The sequence below is a fragment of the Falco peregrinus genome, chromosome 2, assembly GCF_023634155.1.
Source record: "Falco peregrinus isolate bFalPer1 chromosome 2, bFalPer1.pri, whole genome shotgun sequence".
Lineage (NCBI taxonomy): Eukaryota > Metazoa > Chordata > Aves > Falconiformes > Falconidae > Falco > Falco peregrinus.
The window spans coordinates 59,970,452-59,991,189 of record NC_073722.1 but is presented as its reverse complement, the minus strand read 5'-3'; the positions used below and the strand labels follow the sequence as shown (position 1 = coordinate 59,991,189).

The following is a 20,738-nucleotide window of genomic DNA, read 5'->3' as shown; positions in this document are numbered from 1 at the left end:
GTTCACTGGTTCAGTCTGGAACATTTAACCCTCCACTTCTGAACAGTCCTGAGAGGCTCAACACACTGGAAGTTGTACTTTTAGATTCCTTGTGTCCTTTTTTTGTCCACAGCTAAATGACAGATAACCATTTTCATTTGCTTGAATTGTTTATCTTTGGATAATGCTGTTTTATCAGAGAGATGTGACAGTTCTCAATAATAATGCACTGAAATAAGAATTTTTTGCCAAAAGGGTGGTCTCAGAGTTGTACCTTCCACAGCAGAAGCTAAACTTGGATGATTCCATGTGCAGAGACAAACCTAAATCTTAGTTCCATTAAATAAATACCTATGGTATTTAAATAAATGTCAGTGCCTTCCTGGCAACTTCCAAACCTTGAGACACTGTCAGCTTAATTGGATATATAGCTAAAGATTTTTAACAAGCTTTTGCATGTAGCTGGTAAAGGAAATAGACCTGGATTAGTTTTCAAATCAAGTGTGTGAGCTCGAGTCATTCATTTTATTTTTTCTGTACTCATGTACTTAGAAACAGTAATTTCCAGTGCTGGGTTGTCTTTCCAGGCAGGTTACAGATGCTTAATAGGAAAGTATAATCATAAAATCAGGAGACCAGTTGATGAGTTTGGAATTGAGGTATCTCTGGAAAATACTGTGGAGAAGTTCTATCAACTATAATAGTCGTATTCACATTATGACTATTATAGAGACAGAGAGAAAGGGGACAAAGAGGTGAGGTAGAAACACACTGTACACAAGTCCTTTGAAAGAAAAGCTTCCTGAATTCTGAAATAAGAATATTATAATGACAAATGGTCAATTACAAGGTTTTATTCTGATGCAGACTTTTCTTCCCCCCAATTTCACCAACCTGGGAAATAAATTTAATTTTTACATTCCCTTATTTGAAGGTAGTGGACTTAATCAGGTCCCCCAGTGGGTTTAGAAACTATTCAGTGTCCATTAGAGGTTATTTTTCTCTCTAGTTTCAAAGAAACACCTGGTACAACAGCAATTTTGATCAATTTTTGCTTTTCACATCTTCAGTTACATTCCAGGAATACTTTCTCAGTTTGTTCCCAGTACTTTTTTACAGGTGCATCAAAATGGGATTCCAAATGATAATGTTAATGGTTCATTCCCACCAAAAAGCACAGCCATCTCAATAGTCATTCTCTCTAGACTCTTGGTGATATTTTTTCTTTATTGATGGGACAAAATAATTTTCAGCCCTTTATGTAAAATGCATAATAATATCAAAAATATTTTTTAGTCCTGTCTACACCAGGAATTAAAACATGCCTCCTACAATTCAATAAACAGACTGGTTGCCAAAAGTCATTGTCCATAGTGCCTCAGATTTCGTAGCTCATGGCCGTAATGAGCACCAGCAACATTTTCTTTAAATGGAAACACTATACTAGAACCTTAAATCTAAAAGGCATCAGGAATACAATGTGGTTATTTTATATTGTTTTTAAAAGGACCTCCTGTGGTGAGAAAATTAGCTTTTCACTAGAGTTGGCTAGAAAATGGAATTTCTTGTGTCCTAAAAAAAAATGAGGTCTGAGAAAAAACTGTCTTAACTCAGGACCAAAAATAATAGCTAGGATTTTCTGGGTTGCTATGTCCTGTGGGATGGACTTTTCTCATTTCATGTCTTCTTTTCAAGACACTTCCAGTTAAGTGAGGGGAGTAAAGGGTGTATAAGGAATCTGCCATGTGTCTTATTTATTTCTGTTCTTTGGGGATGGAAAGAAGAAATTATTTTGGGGGAGGATTGGGAGGGCAATGAAATTACCATATAGAGCAACTCCAAGTTGGAAAAGGAAAAAAAAAATCAATTAAAGAAATAAAGCCATATGCAAAGAGTTGAAAGCTTTACACTTTAGATTGTTTTCATTCCAAAGAAATAAGCAATTTTATATTATGTAGAAATCAATATGGTATAATGTTTTTCAGACTACTAAATTTTGAAGACCAGCAGACTCACAGATTGCTATATATATCATGGCTCTGATACTAAAAAAAAAAAATCTATGCTAGGAACATTTTTAAGCTTAAACCCTCTTCTCTTTCTAGTGGGTAGCTCTAAATTCAATAGCTATTGTCATTCTGGAATGATGCTGTGGTGAAAGTGATGGATTACCATAACAGCTAATAAGAATTTAATGTTGATCATTAATATATGAAAAAGCCATTAATAAAATTACAGTAAATTAGTAAATTATACTATAAATACCTGAAAAAAATCTTATTTCTCTGTTCTGTTGACTATTCATCAATGCAAAATAGTAAAAAAGATGAAGTTAGGCATTTTAAATTGGTTTTAAAATTGGTTTGGATTTGATGTAAATCAAATGGGTGCAGATAATACAGATCTTTTAAGTAAGCCTGTATAACTGGATCTGTTTGGCTCCTGTCATTTCGCCTTTCTCGTCCTTGAAGAAGAGGCTCAGCTGATCTAAGGCTCAACATTGGAAATGAACCAAATACAAATGTAACCAAGCTAAAACCTGCTTTTGACTACAAGTAAAAGCCCTTCTTTGTATTATGATGAGCACTAGTAAAGCAGCTACTTTCTGAGGAATAGGGCGTAAAGTTACTCCATGCTGGTTTATGTTTTCTAACAATAAATTAAGGCAAATTGACAAAGTTTGGGCTCGTACCTTAGGAACCAATTATATTTTCACAAAACAAGCAAGACTTCGGATGTCTGAACGAACAACTTTCCAACTTAACTTTATAGTTTGAAGTATCTAATGTATTGAGATCTTACAATACTGCCAGACAGTATCACAATTTTTGTAACATGTTAAATGTCTTTTAAAGACATGAAATTAACAGCCTTACCAGTATTACGTGTTTTTACTGACAGTAACCTATAATGACCATATCTGACATATGTCAGAATCTGTAAAGGAGAAAAGAAGTTAGCTTGCTTAAGGGATAATGAAACTGATCCCCAAAGCAAAGAGGAAATTGTTATCAAGTCACAAGAATGACTTCAGGTACTTCACTTGACAATTTTTTTTGTGTTTTTTCTTTTATCAGAAGTCATGAACTTTTTTGCACTGTATACCTTATATATACTATGCATTGTAACTTCTATTTCTTTAAATGCATAAGCCAAAAAAAAAAAAAAAAGAAAAGAAAAAAGAAAAAAAGAAAATCTTATTTCTGTTTTTATTTCTGTTTTGTATTTCTACTTTGGTCTTCTGTGCAAGTTCATGTATTATGAGGCACAATGAATAAATGTTCTCCTTCCTCATGATACTATTGATTATTATATGGCTCTAAATCCTCTCTTTCCCAGGCAGGAAATCTTAGGCTCTTTCACGGCTCCTGAGACAGAAGCTATACTATACTTTTCATTTTCTTTACTGTTTTTTGCTATACCTTTTCCTGTGCTATTTCTCTTTCTGAGATGAAATGACCATAACTGCATACAGTTTTCAGTTAATTGCATAATGAGAACTTAGAAAACATTATTATGCCACTGTATGCTCAGTCTCTCTTTTGCCTACTGTGCTACATACTTCATGATTTTCAATGAGTTTGAAATTCAGTTCGATTACCAGCCACAGTGAATCTTAGTTTGGGGTTGGTTTTTTCCTGATTGGTAGCTGATGTCATAGAGGCTTTCATTATGCATTTATAGTTAGAATTATTTTTTTTATTACTGTATGCTGTTACATTTATTAACAGGGAATTTCATATGCAATTCTGTCTCCTAGCTCTCTTAGGTCCCTCTGTATCATTAACAAACTTTGTCATTACACTGTTTTTCTCTTTCTGAATAACCTAAAAAGTGCAGGTTCTAATAGTTGCCTTTGCAAATCTATTAATAATCTCCTTCTTTATTTTAAAATAAATATATATATATTTTCTCACTTTTGGGTTTTTGTTTGTTGGTTTGGGGGCTTTTGTTAAATTTTCATTCTTCATTAGATATTCTGCATACAGAGATCAGACTTGCAAGTATGTAGTTCAGGACCAAGTGGTCTTCATTTGATTTGACATTAAAACCAGATTTTGGCGCATCCCACTATTGGTCACAGCACCTCAAAGCTGAGTGTGCAGAGCAATTCCGTTTCTCCAGCCTTCTTATTGTGTGGAGATACCACCAGTGAGGCCTAGTAAGGACATGGGGATTTGTGGGCCAAAACCCTCTCTGCTTCTTCTTCCTTTTCATGATCAGAGAGAAAAAGATTGGGAAAAGAGTCTCTCTTTTACCCTAAAAAGGCCATACTTCCCACATTTATTCCAAGACCTGGTCACGAGCCCTTCTGGCCATGTGTATCTCCCTCCTCAAGTAAAACCCATCTCTGACTCCAAAGACATTCGCCATTAGCTTGGAAGGACATCCCTTTTCCATCTGCCCAGATTTTCCCCCTCTGCTTCCAGGCATCATAACTGTCCTCTTTTGTACCCCAAGTTACCTTGCAAGTTCAGTAATTTCTCATTTGACTATTATTCAATTCTACCAGATGATGCCTGATAACTTTATTTTCTTGCCCCGAAACCTCTTCTAATTGAGATTTCAATATAAGTCAGTTCCTCAAACTTATCTAAGCATTGTTATCTGTTGCCTTTTTTTTTTGTTTGGTCTACAGCTTGCCAGCAGTTGGTGGTGCATTGAAACAGTCTTTTTTTAAAATCCTATATTATAGGGTATGTACTGGTAGGAATGTTTGTATGTTGCCCTTAGTTCATATCTCTGTAATAAATACTGATACCAAAGCCACACTGTCCAATGCAGTGCATCCTTCTGGTGTGTATTGAAGGCACAATGCAGTAGCATTCCAATGCTACTGTTTGAGAGCATTTTGTAAGGTTTTTTTAATATTGGCCATTATTTTAAAGTATTTTGCCAGAAAATGAGGACAAAGAATAATTCCAGAAAGCACTTTTAATTATGGTTCGTGTGGTAGAATGTCACACCCTCATGTTGCATAGCCATATTTCAATTAAAAAAAAAATATCTGTAAAATAAAATGGCTATATTTTTTCCATAGCTGCTATTTGTTCTCCTTTATTTAAAAAACTTTTGGGATTGGCACTTGTGTTATGGTATCACCAAAAACTTAGCCTATGGCTTTCAGTAATCCTAAATAATGTAATGTATCATTCAGTTCTTACCCACCTAAGACTGTATTATACATTCAGAAACTCTCCCTTTCTGTCTGGCCTTGTATGACCAGCGTATTAAGCCTCTGAAAATTTTCCATTCAGATAGTTATAGCTGAGTCAAACTGTTAGCAAAATTTGTTTTAATTATCTCATACGTGACAGCCACTTCTATTAAGAGACAAGCTATGATCCTAGATGTTGTGTATCCAGCATTGCTGCTAGTATTACTTTCTCAGAATAAACATCCATCAATAAACAAAGTGTAAGGGAAGAGAGGGGTTAGGGGTTTTATTTTTTTTCATTCACTTCACTTTTAATACTTCCTGTCTTGAAAAGCCTGCAGAATGAAGCAGAAGACAAAAAACTTAGGTGAGCAGTGTCTAGTAAGCTGTACTGTCTCTACAGTTATGTGGATTGCATTGATTTGAGTCCTTTAAAAATATTTTTTAAAACAGAACCATGTATACAATGTACCTGAGTCAGTTTTAATATTTTTTTTTGTCTTAGTTTAGGCAGGACTTCCTTAGTTTCTCTTGAAAAATGAGATTATTAAGTATGCACTGTATACTTTCACAGAATCCCCAACTCTTTTGTTGAAGCCAAGGGGACTTGGGCTATGGATTTCAGTCAATCATTAGATAGTTACCACCTTTTGGTGCTACACAAAGATTGTACTTCTATTTCTGTGCACTAATTCATGACTGAAAACAAAGAGTAAGAGTTGTCCTCAAAGGAAAGAACTACCACGTGAAAAGACAATATTGGGCTGTGTTTGTGTTTATCTGTACAAAAATCAGCAACAGCTATATTTCTGGACTGTGTTCACATTTATAACATAAGTGCATCATACGTATGCACATGCAAACCTTACCATTAAGCTTTATATGAAAGATTTCAACTGTTCTAAGATTTCATTCTCAAGACACACTTGAGGTAAAAGTACTGTGTTTTTTCTGATTTTTAGAATAAAGTTCTAAATATTTTAAAAGCAGTGCTACTTCAAACACGTTTTAATATTTGATCCTACATTAATAGCTTTTATACATAAAATAAATTAGCAAAAATGCATCTGGTATTCACTAGATTAATACCCTACAAGAAATATTATATTTCTATCTTAGGACACCAGGGTTTAGCATGTTCTATGCCTATGTACTACAAAGGCTGTTGATATAGAAACTGCAGACAAGGTGAGCTTCCACTTCAGTAAGATGCTAAGGGTGGTATATGTCCAGGAAATAAGAGAAGGAAGGATTGTAAATTCTAAAACAGGAGACGTTTTGAAATAACTAGCTGAGTGAAGACCTAGAGGCTTATGTTTTATCTCAAATTATTTGTAAACAACATTCTCTCTCAGCTTGGTATGACATTACTGAAAGGGCTGAATGTAAGCCAGACCAGGAAGATGTGAGATGGTTTTATAGGAAACAGACCCTGTTCACTTAGACTTCCTTAAACAAAGTTTGCTGACTGGGGTCACAGACCAATGAAGATAAAATAATGATAACAAAATAAATATTTCTGCTTGATCTCCACTGCTTATATATGCCTAGGCCTATGTAAAAATATGTAATGAAACAGTCTTTCATTTCTGTGTAAGTTCCTAAGCTAACACTTTGCCTTATTTTTTCACAGAAAATATTTGCATCCCATGTAAAGCATTAGCAAAAACAGAATCTTGCTGGCAGGATGATAGGGGCTGCCCTCTCTGCAACTCTTCTGTCACATTTAGTAAACTCTCCCATGTTCCTTGTAACTTTCTCCCTTTCAAAGCTTTTTTATTTATTGCAATATGGAGGTGATGGGTAGTGTGATGAATTGTCGGTATGGCAGATCTGATGGAAACAGTATGGGTTGTCACAGCTGCATCAGTGGCTGTCTTCGCCTTGGCCAGCCAGGGATTCCACCGAGGCGTCCTCCTGCATGGCAGTGTCGTATTTGTACCTGGTTTTGTCATAGCACTTCCATCCTAATGGCATAGGCTTCACTGCCCCACCTTGTGTGGCACTACCTTTCTCTCCTTACCTCTTACTTCCACTCTGGGAAAACCAGAGTGGGGTCTGCTCTGAAGGAAGCAGATGGAGGACGAGAGCACCCTGGTTGTGTGACTCTGCTTTTCCACTCTTGTAACAGAGGTTTTTGTGTCCTGACCTGTGCCGCAGAAGGGGAGCTGGGTCTCTGACAGGTCTGGGTAGTCACAGATACAGACATTTGACTAATTTTCCTTCCTCCTCTTTCTGTTCTTAGTCTAGCTCCAATTCCTATGTCTTCCTGCTGCAGCTTGCACAACTTTTGCAGGGTGTCAGTCATAGGTATCGGGGCAGATACTTCTTGTAGGCTTCTACATTTCCTTAAGGAGGGAAGCAAGAGAATGTAAAATGTGTTTCCTGCTGGAAACCGTTTAATTTGAGCTTCACAGAAAAAAATCACAGGAAACCTTAAAGGAAAATGTTAGACAACCAAATTATAGGAGAGCCTACCAGTTCATCTTACACATCACTTCACTCTGTGCTTTATCATAGTATTGCTTAGGTTGGAAAAGACCTTTAAGATCATCCATTAATGTCCAACCATTAACCTAGCACTGCCAAGTCTACCGCTAAACCATGTCCCTAAGTGGCACATCTACACACCTTTTAAATACCTCCAGGGATGGTGACCATTAATATTGCAATATTCAAATCAGAATATTGACCCAAAAAATAGGTCAGCGTTGCCAATATTCCTTAACTGACACCTAGGATCAAGAAATTTTCTCCAGAAGTCTTTAACATTTGTATTTTGTTTCAAACCTCTATTCTTCATAAAGTTAATAGCACTAAGCAGTAGTGAACTTTAGTGCTATTGAAACGTAAAAGCAAATTATGAATTATGGGAGGAGCTGAGTGGACTGTATCATACTGACAGATGCCTTGATCAGAAGAAAAGGTCTTTTCATTCTACAAAACATTTCAACAGACTGCTAAGACTTCATTTGCCTGTCTTAAAAATCTTGAAAATCCATACATATTAAGGTTTCTAGTTGTGGGATGTTAATGGTGGAAAGGGAGAAAGGGGGATACTTTATCCCCTGGTGAAGAGTACAAATTGACTTGAGAGGGGTATTTCTCAGAGAACAGAACATGCTGCTTGTCAAGAAAAAATGTGGGCAGCAGTAGTAGAAAAGCAGTGATCCAGGCAGGAACGCTTCCTTCTGCAAAGTGGGAATGCACTGTGCTCTCTGGCAGAGAAAGAAGCACAGTTATCAACCTCATTCAGAGGTTTAGTGTTGAATCCTCCAAAGCACAGCTTATGCGCCTGTATGTGAGTGCCGAGGAAATAGGTTATCCTGAATACACGGTAGAAGAGTTGGCCCATAAGTGTCAAGCAATTATAGCAGGAAAAGATTTTTGAAGCTGAATTGTTGCAGATAATGCAGACATTGAGGAGTGGAGAGGAAGTGGAAGAAAAGTAAGCTTCCACCAAACTATGGGCTTCTTCATGTGCCATGGGAACAAGGGGATTTCAGGTATTGGTAGCTGAAGCTGCCTGGAGAGGGGGCATATGTAAAGTACATTTTTCATACTCAGTGCTAAAGTAAGCTTATATTTTAAAGAACAATGAAAGTACCCTTGTCATGTATTTATCTTGCATTTTAAGTGAAGTATGTGATATTCTCCTGTTCAATCATTTTTTTTCCTGCAGTCCGAGGCAGCCAAAACTAGTGATAGTGCAAGTAAAACAGAAGGGTTCCTAAAGTAAAATTTATTTGTTTTTCATCCCCCGTGAAATATAACTCTCCACATCCAAAAAATGAAAAACAGTAAGGGATCTGTTCTCCCATTTCTGCACACGTGTAACTCCATTTAGCAGCAGCAAGATTAACACACACCCATTAACTCTTTGAATGCCTGTTTTCTGTACACTAAGAGCAACCTAAATCTTAGGTAGGTGGTTGCATTTGTGTCATTAGGAAATCTAATTTTTTCAGCTTTTTACACTTAATATTATTTGGGGGGAGGGGTTATTTTGTTCAGAAATTCTCCTACATGGCTGCAGCAACCATGCTTAATTTTCTGTAAGGTAGGTGGAGCTACTGTTCTAGTAGGGAAGGAGAGAGGGAAGATGCAAATGAGTTGCACCCAGATGCACCTCCAAGCAGTGTTAATGGAAAGCAGTACAAATCGTTGAGCCCCTTTTCAGTAAACCTGCCCCTTTTCTGAGGTCAAAACAAAACACAGTGTCGTTGTAAAACTAAAACAAGTGCTTCTGAAGAGCTTTAAGGTCCATCAGAAAAGGGCACAGTCGAAATTAAAAATATTATCATTATTGATTTACACTCTGTGGTAATTTTGGACCTTGCACATTTAGAAATAGTGGGAGAATATAAATATGAAATTAAGCCAGAATAAGAATGTAAATGCACTGCAAATTTATCCAATAATTTGACTTTACATTTGAATATTTAGGCTTGCTCTCATATGCGACCAGGAAAGAAAAGTTGTATTAACTTCTTACTACCAAATTTTTCCTCTGAAAGTAGATAATTTTTTTTGGCCTGGCTCTGTGTGTTATTTTCCATTTTCCTCAGCCTCCCACACGCTAATGACTTGTGCATGGAATTCTCTTACCCTGTGAATATATTTTCTTTTTAAGCACAGTCTCCACAGAGGTGGAAAATGTGAATGTGAAATTAAGCTTACCATCCTCAAAGGTTAAAGATCTAGTAGCGTGCACAACTCTATCCCGAAAGTCAGTTTTTCAGGACATAATTTACAGGTGTTCAGTTGCACAGGCATAATTCTGCATTTGTTTCAAGATGAATACTTTTATACCTTCAGGCATGTGATTTGTCAAGGCAGCTTTGTTGCCTGGTGGGCAATCAGAATTTACCTTAGTGTACTGAAATGACCCAGAACAAACTCAGTACTTAATCTTCTTTATTGCTGAAATCAATAAACAAATCCATGTTAAGTGCTGACAGTTCTTATGTAGGGAGTGTATGAAATCAATAAGCAGATCCATGCTAAGCACTGACACTTCTCACGTAGAGAGTGAAAAGTAGAAGTGTCTGCTCCTTGAACTTTGAATACTCTACAGGCAGGAAGTTTTGTTTCTTTATTTGACAACAAAATTTTTAATTTTCTTTTATAATACATTAATCTATATGAGGTATTTTCTTTGTGCTAATTTGCACAAGCAATGTTACAAGATTAATATGTCTCAAATGTCATCATCCAGAAGGCCTGATACAGCAGCCAGTGAAAAATACCCACCTAGATAATCAAGCAGGGACAGTGGGCAGATTTCCCCTGCAGCTTCATGTACTACTTGTAATTACAACTTGTCCTGAAGAGAGTGAAACAATAACAATAAAAATGAGAGCCACTGAATGGCCAAAGGTACTCATAAGACAAGTAGTTTATAACATTGGTAAATTCAGAATAACCCTCCAGTTCTGCTCTACCTCTTTGGGAAACAGCCAGAATTCTTTAGTCCATGAGCATCACTGAATGGGTAAGAAATACAATATGACTTTCTTTGGAAATCAACTACAAGGTATAATGTCATTTACACCGATGTAAATTAATATCTTATAACAGACAGCAAAGAGAGGCTTGTTGTCAAATTTTGGCTCTGGAGCTACTTGCCTGTCCATTTGTCTGTTTATACTTTTTTTGTTTACTTGATATTGGAGAGTAATCAGAAAAAAAGTTATACTGAATTATGAGTGCTGCCAATTTTTTATGAAAAGTATTAAAACTTTAAACAAAACAGTCTTCTAAATTCCTGCCCTTCTGGTCCCGCAGTCTTATCTTGCTTTTACACTTTTGTTTAAACCGCTCCTTCCCTTTTTTTTTTTCTCCTTTTTTTTTCCCCCTTTGGAGTTAATTCAATGACCCAGTCTTTTTTTATTTCTTGCAGATGTTAAAATGATGAAACCATCTGTCCCTCTGGAGCAGTGCACAGCAGCCATGATATCTCCTCTGGTCCTCCGTGGAAGGTACATTGCAGCCTGCTACTGAACTGTTATGACATGTCTCTAGCAATCAGAAAGAAAAGCTGGGAAGAGCATGTGACCCAGTGGATGGGATTGGCTTTGGAGTCTGTGGAGTATAACACAGCATGTCGTCACGGACTTGTAGCTGATAACTTGCAGACAAGTATGGAAAAAGATGAGGGTTTGAGTGTGGACCGGAAAGAAAAATGTGCTTCGTTTCCAGAGTGCTGTTATAGTGGAGAGCTGATTGACTTCCCTGCAAAGCAGTTGGGAAATGTTTCAAAGGAGGTGGATGAAAACGATAACCATGAGGATGAGGAGCATTTTCTGGAGGCCAGCACAGAAACTCTAGTCCATGTGTCTGATGACGATGATGATTATTCAGCACTCAACCTGGATAGCATTAATTACCATGTCACTGCTGTGGGAAGGGAACCAGAAGATGAAGAAAAGAGTTTAAATGGAGCAGGCTCCTTAACACAGATGGTACCTATAACAGAGGATAACAAGGCAGCTGAAGCATCTGGAATAATTGGAGATACAAGTAAGGAACCTGGTTGTGACACAGTTCCTAAGGAGGAGATGGAAGATGTTTGTGGTAGTATTGGCCAAAGCCTGGAGCTTTGTAATTATGAAGGTTTAAATGAAGTAGTAGGTGTAGAGAAAGAAAATCGATCTAATTCTCCAAATGCGAAAGAAATTATTATGCCTGGGAAGCAGCTGCTTCATACTGCTGTAATTGCACAACAGCGCCGGAAATCTGATGCTTTTAAAGACGGGCTTGGAAAGTCTGAGTGTAATGTGGTAGAGAGTGGGATTTCTTCTGAATCATGCACCAGCAGTGATAGACAACTATGCTCAGCAGTGGAATCCAGCAACTGCCTTGTGCAATCTTCTCCTTGCTCTCACATCCCAGCAGTGGAAAATGGTCTGGAAGAGAGTGGTTTCACAGAACCTCAAGTGGCCCCTGAAAACAAATGCCTTTCAAATGTCAGTTCAGCAGAAGACATTCAGTGTTTACATATAAGGAATCATTCGACCACACAAGAACATTCAGACAGTCAAGTGAAACTGCGCAAAAGAAAGGTAGGATGCTCATAAAATGCAGAGATTTTTTCTAATGTTTTCCCGCAATTTCTTATGAAGGTGATTCGATGACTAATTGATTGGAGATAAAATGTGTTTTTCACCCTTTCATTAATTTGTCAGATTTTTCTTCAAATCATTTCAAGAAAAAATGTGTCTATACAACAACAGAGTTGCAGGAGCTCTTTTTAAGGTCTGAAAATGGCTGAGCTGTGAATTTAGAAGATAGCTTATATTCACTTTATATATTTATATATTTTATATATGTTGTTCAAGGTTAAATGAATAAGTACCTTCTATGAGTTTGGGTTTTTTGTTTATTTGTTTTTCTGTTGCTACCAGGTATCATTACCTGTTTCCTTTTAGGAAACAAATTGTGTCCAGTGGTTTGGAAGCCTTATTGAAAAAAAGAGAACAGGGAAAAAGTGCAGCAAAACTTTAAAAAGGAAAAAAGAAGTGGAAACATTGCAGTAGTACTTTGATTTTCAGCTCAGCCCCATGAGCTTATGTTCTTGCAAAAAGAAGTATTGCTGAGTTTGAAACAATGTTTTGTAATTTTGAAGCAACCAGAGAGTTTCACTGTCTACACAGGATAAGGAAGACCATCATTACAAAACTTTAATGGACACTTTCCCTGGCAATAAAACTCCCATTGGCTTTAATGGAAGGAGATGTGCTGAATGTGGCACTACAGAATTCATCCTAAAGCACGCTTTCCCAGCTATGCTGCTTATTCTTGCTAATAACCAATTTGTAATTGTTTACTTTTCTCTGCCTTTTTCCATTTTACATCATCCAGCTTCTTTTGTCATGTTTTTTATAAATGTTTCCTGTTAATTTTGAGGGTGATGTCTGTCTGCTGTAGTGTCTCGGTGGCCGTTTCACTAAAGCTCAAATTCATATATCTAAAGTACTAGTGCCCACACAGCATCCTGGGCTGCTGGCTATTGCTTCCTTGTGCAGACCCTTTGGTAATACTAACACTCCATTGATATGGTTAGAAGCTGTAAAAAAGTTTTGCAAAAGGTTTCAGAAGACCTCAAATCCAGCCTTCCTTTGGTAGTTTTTGCAATACAGTTAATGTGGTAACTGTTTAATTGATCTTGCAGCACATATGGCTCTGAGTTACAATTAAGAAACAAAAACCTGACTAGTAGTACCAAAAATGCTAAATTTACCCCTCTGCAGAAAACCGTTCAAGTTTTAAAAAATCAAATTAATCAAATTAACATCATATTTGAGAACTAATTGACTATTATACCTCCATTCTCAGCTGCCCTGCTTTAGCACCTTATTTTTTTTTCTAAGCATAGTTGCTGATATTGATGTATACATTTCACACAGTTAGCAAGATGTACCATGCTATATTTTCTAATAGCTTCAGTCCTGCTAGTTTTCATGTATCCTTGTATCTTGTTTTGAGGTCATGTACTCATTCCAGTGCAACTAATGGTGAGAAAAACTAAGAAAGGACATGAGCATAGAAAGGAGCAAAACAAAGAGTTGCTTCAAGGAAGGTTGGGAGTTATGTGGCTGTAGCAACTATGAAGCTGTGTGCACTGTAAAAGGGGATGGAGTCTCTAAATCTGAAGGAGTGACCTCGTACCACTTTGGTTAAAGTCTTTACCAACAACTGTAAAACATTTGGCAAAATGGAAAAGATATGATCTTCTGTTGCTTGTGCTATTATTCATCTGTAAGTTTTCAGGACATTTCTACAAACAATGTTCCTGTGTGCAGTATTTTATCACTTAATATCATGCGCTATTTTACAAAAGCCTGTCTGTGCCTGTAATAACCTATAATGAAAAATGTACGTATGTTTACAAACTTTCCTTGAAAGCCACTTTTGTAATTTTAACAAAACATTAGAAAAACAACAGTCTTGAAACTGAATCCATCCATAAAAGCCAAGTATTTGCTTTGCAGTGACAGGAAGACTTAAGGGATTGGGAATGGTGTATAAAACCTTTTCTCTCAAGGTCAGCAGTTCAAACAGTGCAGTTAAGGCCTAAAACACACCACTGTCTGATTAATGCTCAGTGTCAATTATAGCTACACATAAACATGTGCCCATAAAGGTCAGAATATGAGAAAAGGTACATGGAGATGAATTACTAAAGGTATTTGGGCACGCAGACCTCGAGGTGGCACGCTGGGGGAATCATAAAAAGGTGCTGAACTTCAGGTACTTCCATGACAACTAAGATCTCAGGACCTTTGAGCAGATATCATTCTGCTCTTGCTGCTACTAAATTCTTCTGAACACATGTTCCTCATTAACATATTTTAAACTGCTTTTAATTGTGGCATAGAGCATGACCTCACCTCTTATCTTTAGATCAGCTGTCTTCAAATTGAAGCTGAGGTGAGGCAGTGTGGATCTGTTGTGCTGGCTCTCCAGATGAATTCGGGTTCGAGGGCTTAAGGGCTTAAGTTTAGCATCTTTGACCAGCCCTAGCTCTGTTTCAGTAAATTACTTCAGTCATGATGGATGTACTGACACGGAAGTTGCTTTTTGCAAATAGGTCCAGCTGTTACAGCATTCTTTGCTCCCTCAAGTCGCCAGGGTTCAGATGGGTTGATACATAGCACCCTCTTTTCCTTTGCTTTCCCAGAAAGGCTTCCTAAGGGTTAGAAACAGGAAGCGCCTGAATTTAATTGTGAGAAGTTAATGATCTGAAGTCTAATTGAAGGATCCCACAGTACTGTTGTGTTGACTGATAATCAATTCAGTTGACCCACAACATGAAGTTGATGGTTATTAATAGTTCAGAGTAGCAGAAGCATAAACGGATTAATTATATGTGGCTACACCAACTAGACCATCCTGACTGCTTTCCTGGGTTAAATAAATTTTAGATTTTAAAATAGTCACTTCACTTGAGAATTGTACATTCTGAATTTCCAAAGATTGGAATGAGCTTTGGAAGGAATGAGCAAGCTGCAATGCTTGGGGTATTCCAACAGCTTGTGCGTATGTTCACATATATGATGCAATAGAGCTTTTAGGGAACAATATACAAAACCAGATAAGTATCAATTAAGAGAATACCAACAAAAGGAGAATATTTAATCATTATACACTGATTTTAAAATGGGAAAAAATAGCCATTACTTTGTAAAGGATCCTGCAAATTTTTGCATGTGCTCTGTTTTATGCTTTCTCCAAGCTGCTCATCTCATCAAACTTAAGGATAGCCAGAAAAAAACCTGCTGGGAGATATTAAGTAGGTGTACAAATGCACCAGAACTCCAACACATTAATTGCCATTCTTTTCAATCACAAAAAAACCTACTTCATTCAACATCAGCATAAAAAGGTGGTTTGAGGCATATAGTTTCACAATTCTCACCACTTCCTGAAGACAATCACAGCTATTGAGTTGCAACTTATATTAATCTGAGTTTTGTAAACGCAATTTTCAAAATAAGGCTAGGATAGCTCTTTTACATGCTGAATCAGTAACGGAGTAGAAAGTCATAACTGTGAAGTCTGACTCCATGAAATTTAAAATAAAAATGGAACAGCAATGCACTCCACTTACAAAAGAAATTTTAACTGTCCCCCTCTATTTCATTGTTCTCGCCCCCCCCCCATCTTAGATTTTATGCCTAGAGGTTGTTCCATATATACAGTGAGAAAACAGGTACAGAACCAGCTGTGACTGTTCATTTCTCTCTCCTGTAGGATAATGTTATATCCTCTATTATTTTTAATAGAATGCAAAGTGACTCATGAGTCTGGGGAAGAAAACAACAAAACACTGTATATAACAGCAAGTAGCATTGGTCTCAGTTCATAGGGGATTGTAATATCCCTGCATTTAATGGAAGGAGGAGAAGGAGTAATAAAAATCATTCTGCATGCAAAAAGACAGAATTACTATTAATCTGCTTTTTAATAAGGGTCAGGAAGTTGTAGTAAATATTTTAAAACAAAATTCAGTCCACAAACTAGCTTAGCAAGATAGTACCAGAAGACAGGGGAGGGGGTGAAATCTGTGAAAAGATAAACAGATTTTTCCCTGAATATACAAAAACATATAAATGCATTCTGATTTGATCCAGAGTAATTGCAGGAAATATTCCTCACGTGTATTTGGGCTGCTTTGATGTAATGGAGTTTAATAGTTGAATGCCAGAAGAAAAAGAATTTAATGAACAGAAACAAATGAAAAATTACATGTAAAAATTGTTAGTTACCTGTCCAATTGTTTTCTCAATCTGGATAATGTATATACATTGTCTTTATCCTTGCAGTTAAGCACAGGTTACAGAAAATCTGACATTCATTACAATAATGAAGTAATTTTCTATCTCCTATGTTTTATAATCCAGACTGTAATGATATAAGCAAATAAAAATTTTCTCATGCATCTCAAAGCAATGTTCCTTTGCAATGCTTAATATTGTCATTATTTTCATTAACCTGTGGAAGAAACATGTTCTAGAACTGCTCAATCACTGGAGAGAGGCTATTGTCACTAATTTTTTTAGAAGTCTGTGGAAAGAGTTTGGAGTAAATATTTCAAAAATAAGCCCTCTTGAACTTAGAAAACAAGTTCAAAATAGTTCGGACAACCTCTGGATCAACATTTGAAGTTCTGGTTGGTTATCTAAATTAAGTATTAATTCTGAAAATGTTGGGGTTCTCTTCTGATGTAAAACTTCTAGTTTCCTACAGAGAATTTTTATTAGAATTATTAATAAATTCTGTAAGGTTAGATATAATAAAGTACTACACACAGTGTGATGAAATAAGAAATTGATACATAATGACTGGTTTCAGCAAATGGAATTGATGTATTGTGATCTGAAGTTTGTTAGGTCAGCTGTATCCCAAGAAAAGGTAGTTTAGAATACTGTTTCAAGAAGGGCTAATCAAGGTATCAGACTAATGGGAATCTATGTGGTGAATTTGTATCAGTTTCTTTTCACAGGTAATCTCAGACTGCATTTCAGTCTCATTAAAACATTTTGCTTATGTGTTCCTGAAAAATGAATGAAGTAAACAAATGCTTTAGTGCACTAATTCCTCATCTCTCTTTTATGAGGCTTTGCTTTTAATATTTACTACTTGCAGTTCTTCATGGTGGCCTGCTTAGAAGCTTTCCAGTTTCAAAAATTTGATGTTATTTCAAAGTCATTCCTACAAGACTAAGTATAATAGTCAGGGCTATTTCCTATTGCTCACTATTATTGCTACTATTTTAATCCAGATTTCTAGATTCTAGATTAAATGCTGTGTGGTTTGCAAAGGATACTTAAAGACACAGCTGATGTCAGCATGACAGCAGCAGCCAGTGTCAATGAGATGCAAATTAATTTAAGAAAAAGACTGTCAGAAGGATGGCAGTAAATGTAGAAAGAAACCTGGGTAGAAGGTTACCTGTGGTGACACAGGTCTTTGTAGCAGCACTTTTCCCCTACACAAAAGCTGTGAGTTTTTAAAGCATGGTTTTGCATTTTCTGTACTGTTGCAATAAAGTTTGTTTCATCATTTCATCAATTATAATTACACAAATGTGAGAAAACAAAAAAAATTCTTAGCTGAATTCAAGTCTTTCCATCCAGATTTGCTACTTGAGTATTATGTTTTCCCATGAGATGTGAAGGCTGACTCTCTTCCATTACAGTGTTACAAATTCTGTTTTACAAGGCTAAAATTATGCTCTTTATGGCAAGCTAGAAAGTTAGATTCTTCCAGGAGCTTCTGCTTGTATTACCCTGTAAATTGCTCCGCAGGAAGCCTATGGAGCCTTGTCAGCTGGCATAGTCCTCCCAGTAAGAGCTACCTAGTTTACTGAAATGGCTTCTTTACAGTCTTTTCCCTGCCATCTCTACTATTCACGTTGCATAATCCTTTTCAACTTAGCAGTCATCAGCATTAGATTATTTTAAAAGTAATATGAGCTTGTTATGAACAGTAACATCCACCCTTTTAGATCTTTCTTCTTATTTTACTTGTTAAAATAACAGAGACTGAGTTTCCAGACCTGTCACAAATTGTCTTTCTGAAGTCTTAAACTCCTTTTACCTCAATTCTTTGTTGAATGGGGATAATTTAATGATTAATTCTTTTTATATACCAATTTTTAATTTAGCTTTTAAAACTCTTAAATTGTGGTGGTGGTGGTGTTTGTTGGTATTTTTTAATAGAAGCTGGTTTAGTATGGGATCCAGTCTGAACTATTACTACATAAGTAGTAACATGTCGGCATATGAAGGCTTGTCAGTGATGCACACTTGTTACTGTCACATTGCAACAATAACTCAGATCAGCATAGGAAAGACAAGCACAGAAGATAAAAGTATGAATAAAAACAGCACGAGTGTACAGGAAAACTTAATTAAAAATGGAAATGTGCCTTTTGCTGTATCCTGATTTTGTTATAAGGAATTGAATTTACTTTTTTTCTGAGATTCAGTCTGCAAATGTGTGTCAGCCAGAGGAAGATGACAGCTCTAAAAGTTGATGATTTTCAAAATAATTTATCTTTAATTGCACCTTTGCAAAGTATGATGTATAAACACCTTCATTTCCCAGTTTATGTTTTCCCATCGAGTATTTTTTAAAGAGAATAGTCTTGTGAATATTCTAGCAGAGCAATCAAAAAAACAGGGAAAAAATTCTACATTCTCAGATTTTATAATTCTGAAAATGTAGACAACAATGAATGTTGTTTGTATGGTTGTAGGAGACCAAGGCCTCACTGTTTCTCTATAGTCATGGGAGACCAAGGCTTCATTGCTTAAATCTAGATATTAAAAAAAGCATTAATGGATGTTAGTGGAACTCCTGTGTTCTTAAAGTATGTTTAAATGCCTTGCTTAACTTGGGTGTTATCAAAATTTGTAACCTTAGGGACTACAGAAGCTAGCTACTATAGATGCACTATTACAGCAAAATTACTTTCAGTTCATATGGTTCTCTATACTATATTTCATGTACAACGCAGGCCTGCACTTATGCTAGAATAGTTTAATTTTCATATACAGAGATGAATAATATAATCTTGGCATCTAGGGAATGTTTTTCCTTAGTTTTGTGAAGGACAATGGAAAATGCAAATATTGGAAATTTGATAATCTCTTTTTAAAGGTTATCATTCATGTAGCAGAAAACTATTTTATCATGTGTGGAATTTGGATTTGCTTTGGCTCCATTTCTGCATCTCTTGCCATTTTCAGATTTTCTAAAGGTATTTCAAAGTTTTTCAAACTTTCTAAAGATTTTAGGAAAGAGTATAGATCTGTTTCTCCAAATTCATAATGTGAATATTAATATCACCAAAAAATGATGAGAGATCCTAAACCACAACAGCTTTTTGAATAGTTAGTTGCTACATCTGAGACCTATAGTCTGTAGTATTAGTACAGTGGGTAACTATTACAGAGATCCACAGTTACTTCACCAGAAAGAATTTGCTGCATTTGCACATTGCTATTAAATGGTCATAATTTTGAAGGCATTGGGAAGAATCTGGCAAGAGCTGCAAGTAAAGCAAAACAAATAGTATGATTTCTTTAAAAAGCTGAAACCTTCTTGGCTGTCATGAATACTTGTTTCTCTTTCCTGCATTGAAAGCTTGCTCCCTAAATTTGCCATTTAGTAATGAAGATGTAGTTCAAAATACAAATGGGCAGTTGGGTCCAAGTTTTTGAAATTATGGATATTATCTATGGTAAGTAGTAGAAAGTGGTGGTCAGAAAGCACTCCTATTATTGTGGTTACATGACCATGAATTTTCTCTGTTGCTCTCACAAAAATATGCATCATAAATATTATCTCCATCTGGGAAGCTGAAGAATGCTTTCCCACAGACTTCCTTTGTGTTTGGACTGAAGTATGATGTATTTCAAACAATCTGAAAAGTATTTAAAACAAGCTTAGAACAGGATGGGATGATTGCCAGGCCATTACAGTATAACTTTTATGCAAATTTTCCTTTGACACATTTTTGTGACAGTGTTCAGCAATAAATTTTAAAGGCGGCCGGTGTTGTCTAGACTGCAAAGCAAGAGACTGTTGCACATCAAGTTATGCATTAGTTGGAACTGAGCTACCTAAAATGGTCATGAAAGTATTTGTATTTATACGCAGTTCATAGTTATGCGCTATCATTTCACCATAGCAATATTACATGTGTCCAGGAACCAATGTAGAGAGCTTTAGTTTCATGCAGTTTATACTCAAAAATTTATAATTTTGTCTAGATTTGCAATAATTGGCTGGAAGAAAACTTAAAACATTTTTTGTTTATTTTTAAAATTAATATTTTAAAAGTTCTGACTAGTAAAGGCCAATTATTTGCTATTTGTAGTCCATAAATTCTCAGTTGTAGGTCATATTAAGTGGACCAATGACCACTTCCTAAAATGAGACCAGATTTGTGATTAACACTACATTTTTGGGGGAAGCTGTCTTGGAAAAAATGAAGGGGCACAGTATGCAAAAGCCAAATTTAACAGTTTAGCAAATGGGAAGTGGAATTAAAACACTGGGAAAACTTTCTGGATCATACGGCATCACT

General features: G+C 36.2%; 1 protein-coding gene across 1 annotated transcript in view; it reads left to right on the top strand.

Moving 5' to 3' along the window:
• The window catches only part of DLC1 (DLC1 Rho GTPase activating protein), a 230,734-nt gene that overhangs the window by 4,575 nt on the left and 205,421 nt on the right, over positions 1–20,738 (top strand). The window contains exon 2 of the mRNA XM_005232092.4: positions 11,040–12,201. Coding sequence (XP_005232149.1) covers positions 11,152–12,201 — 1,050 coding nt within the window. The 5' untranslated portion in view covers positions 11,040–11,151. The remainder of the gene's footprint in view (positions 1–11,039; positions 12,202–20,738) is intronic.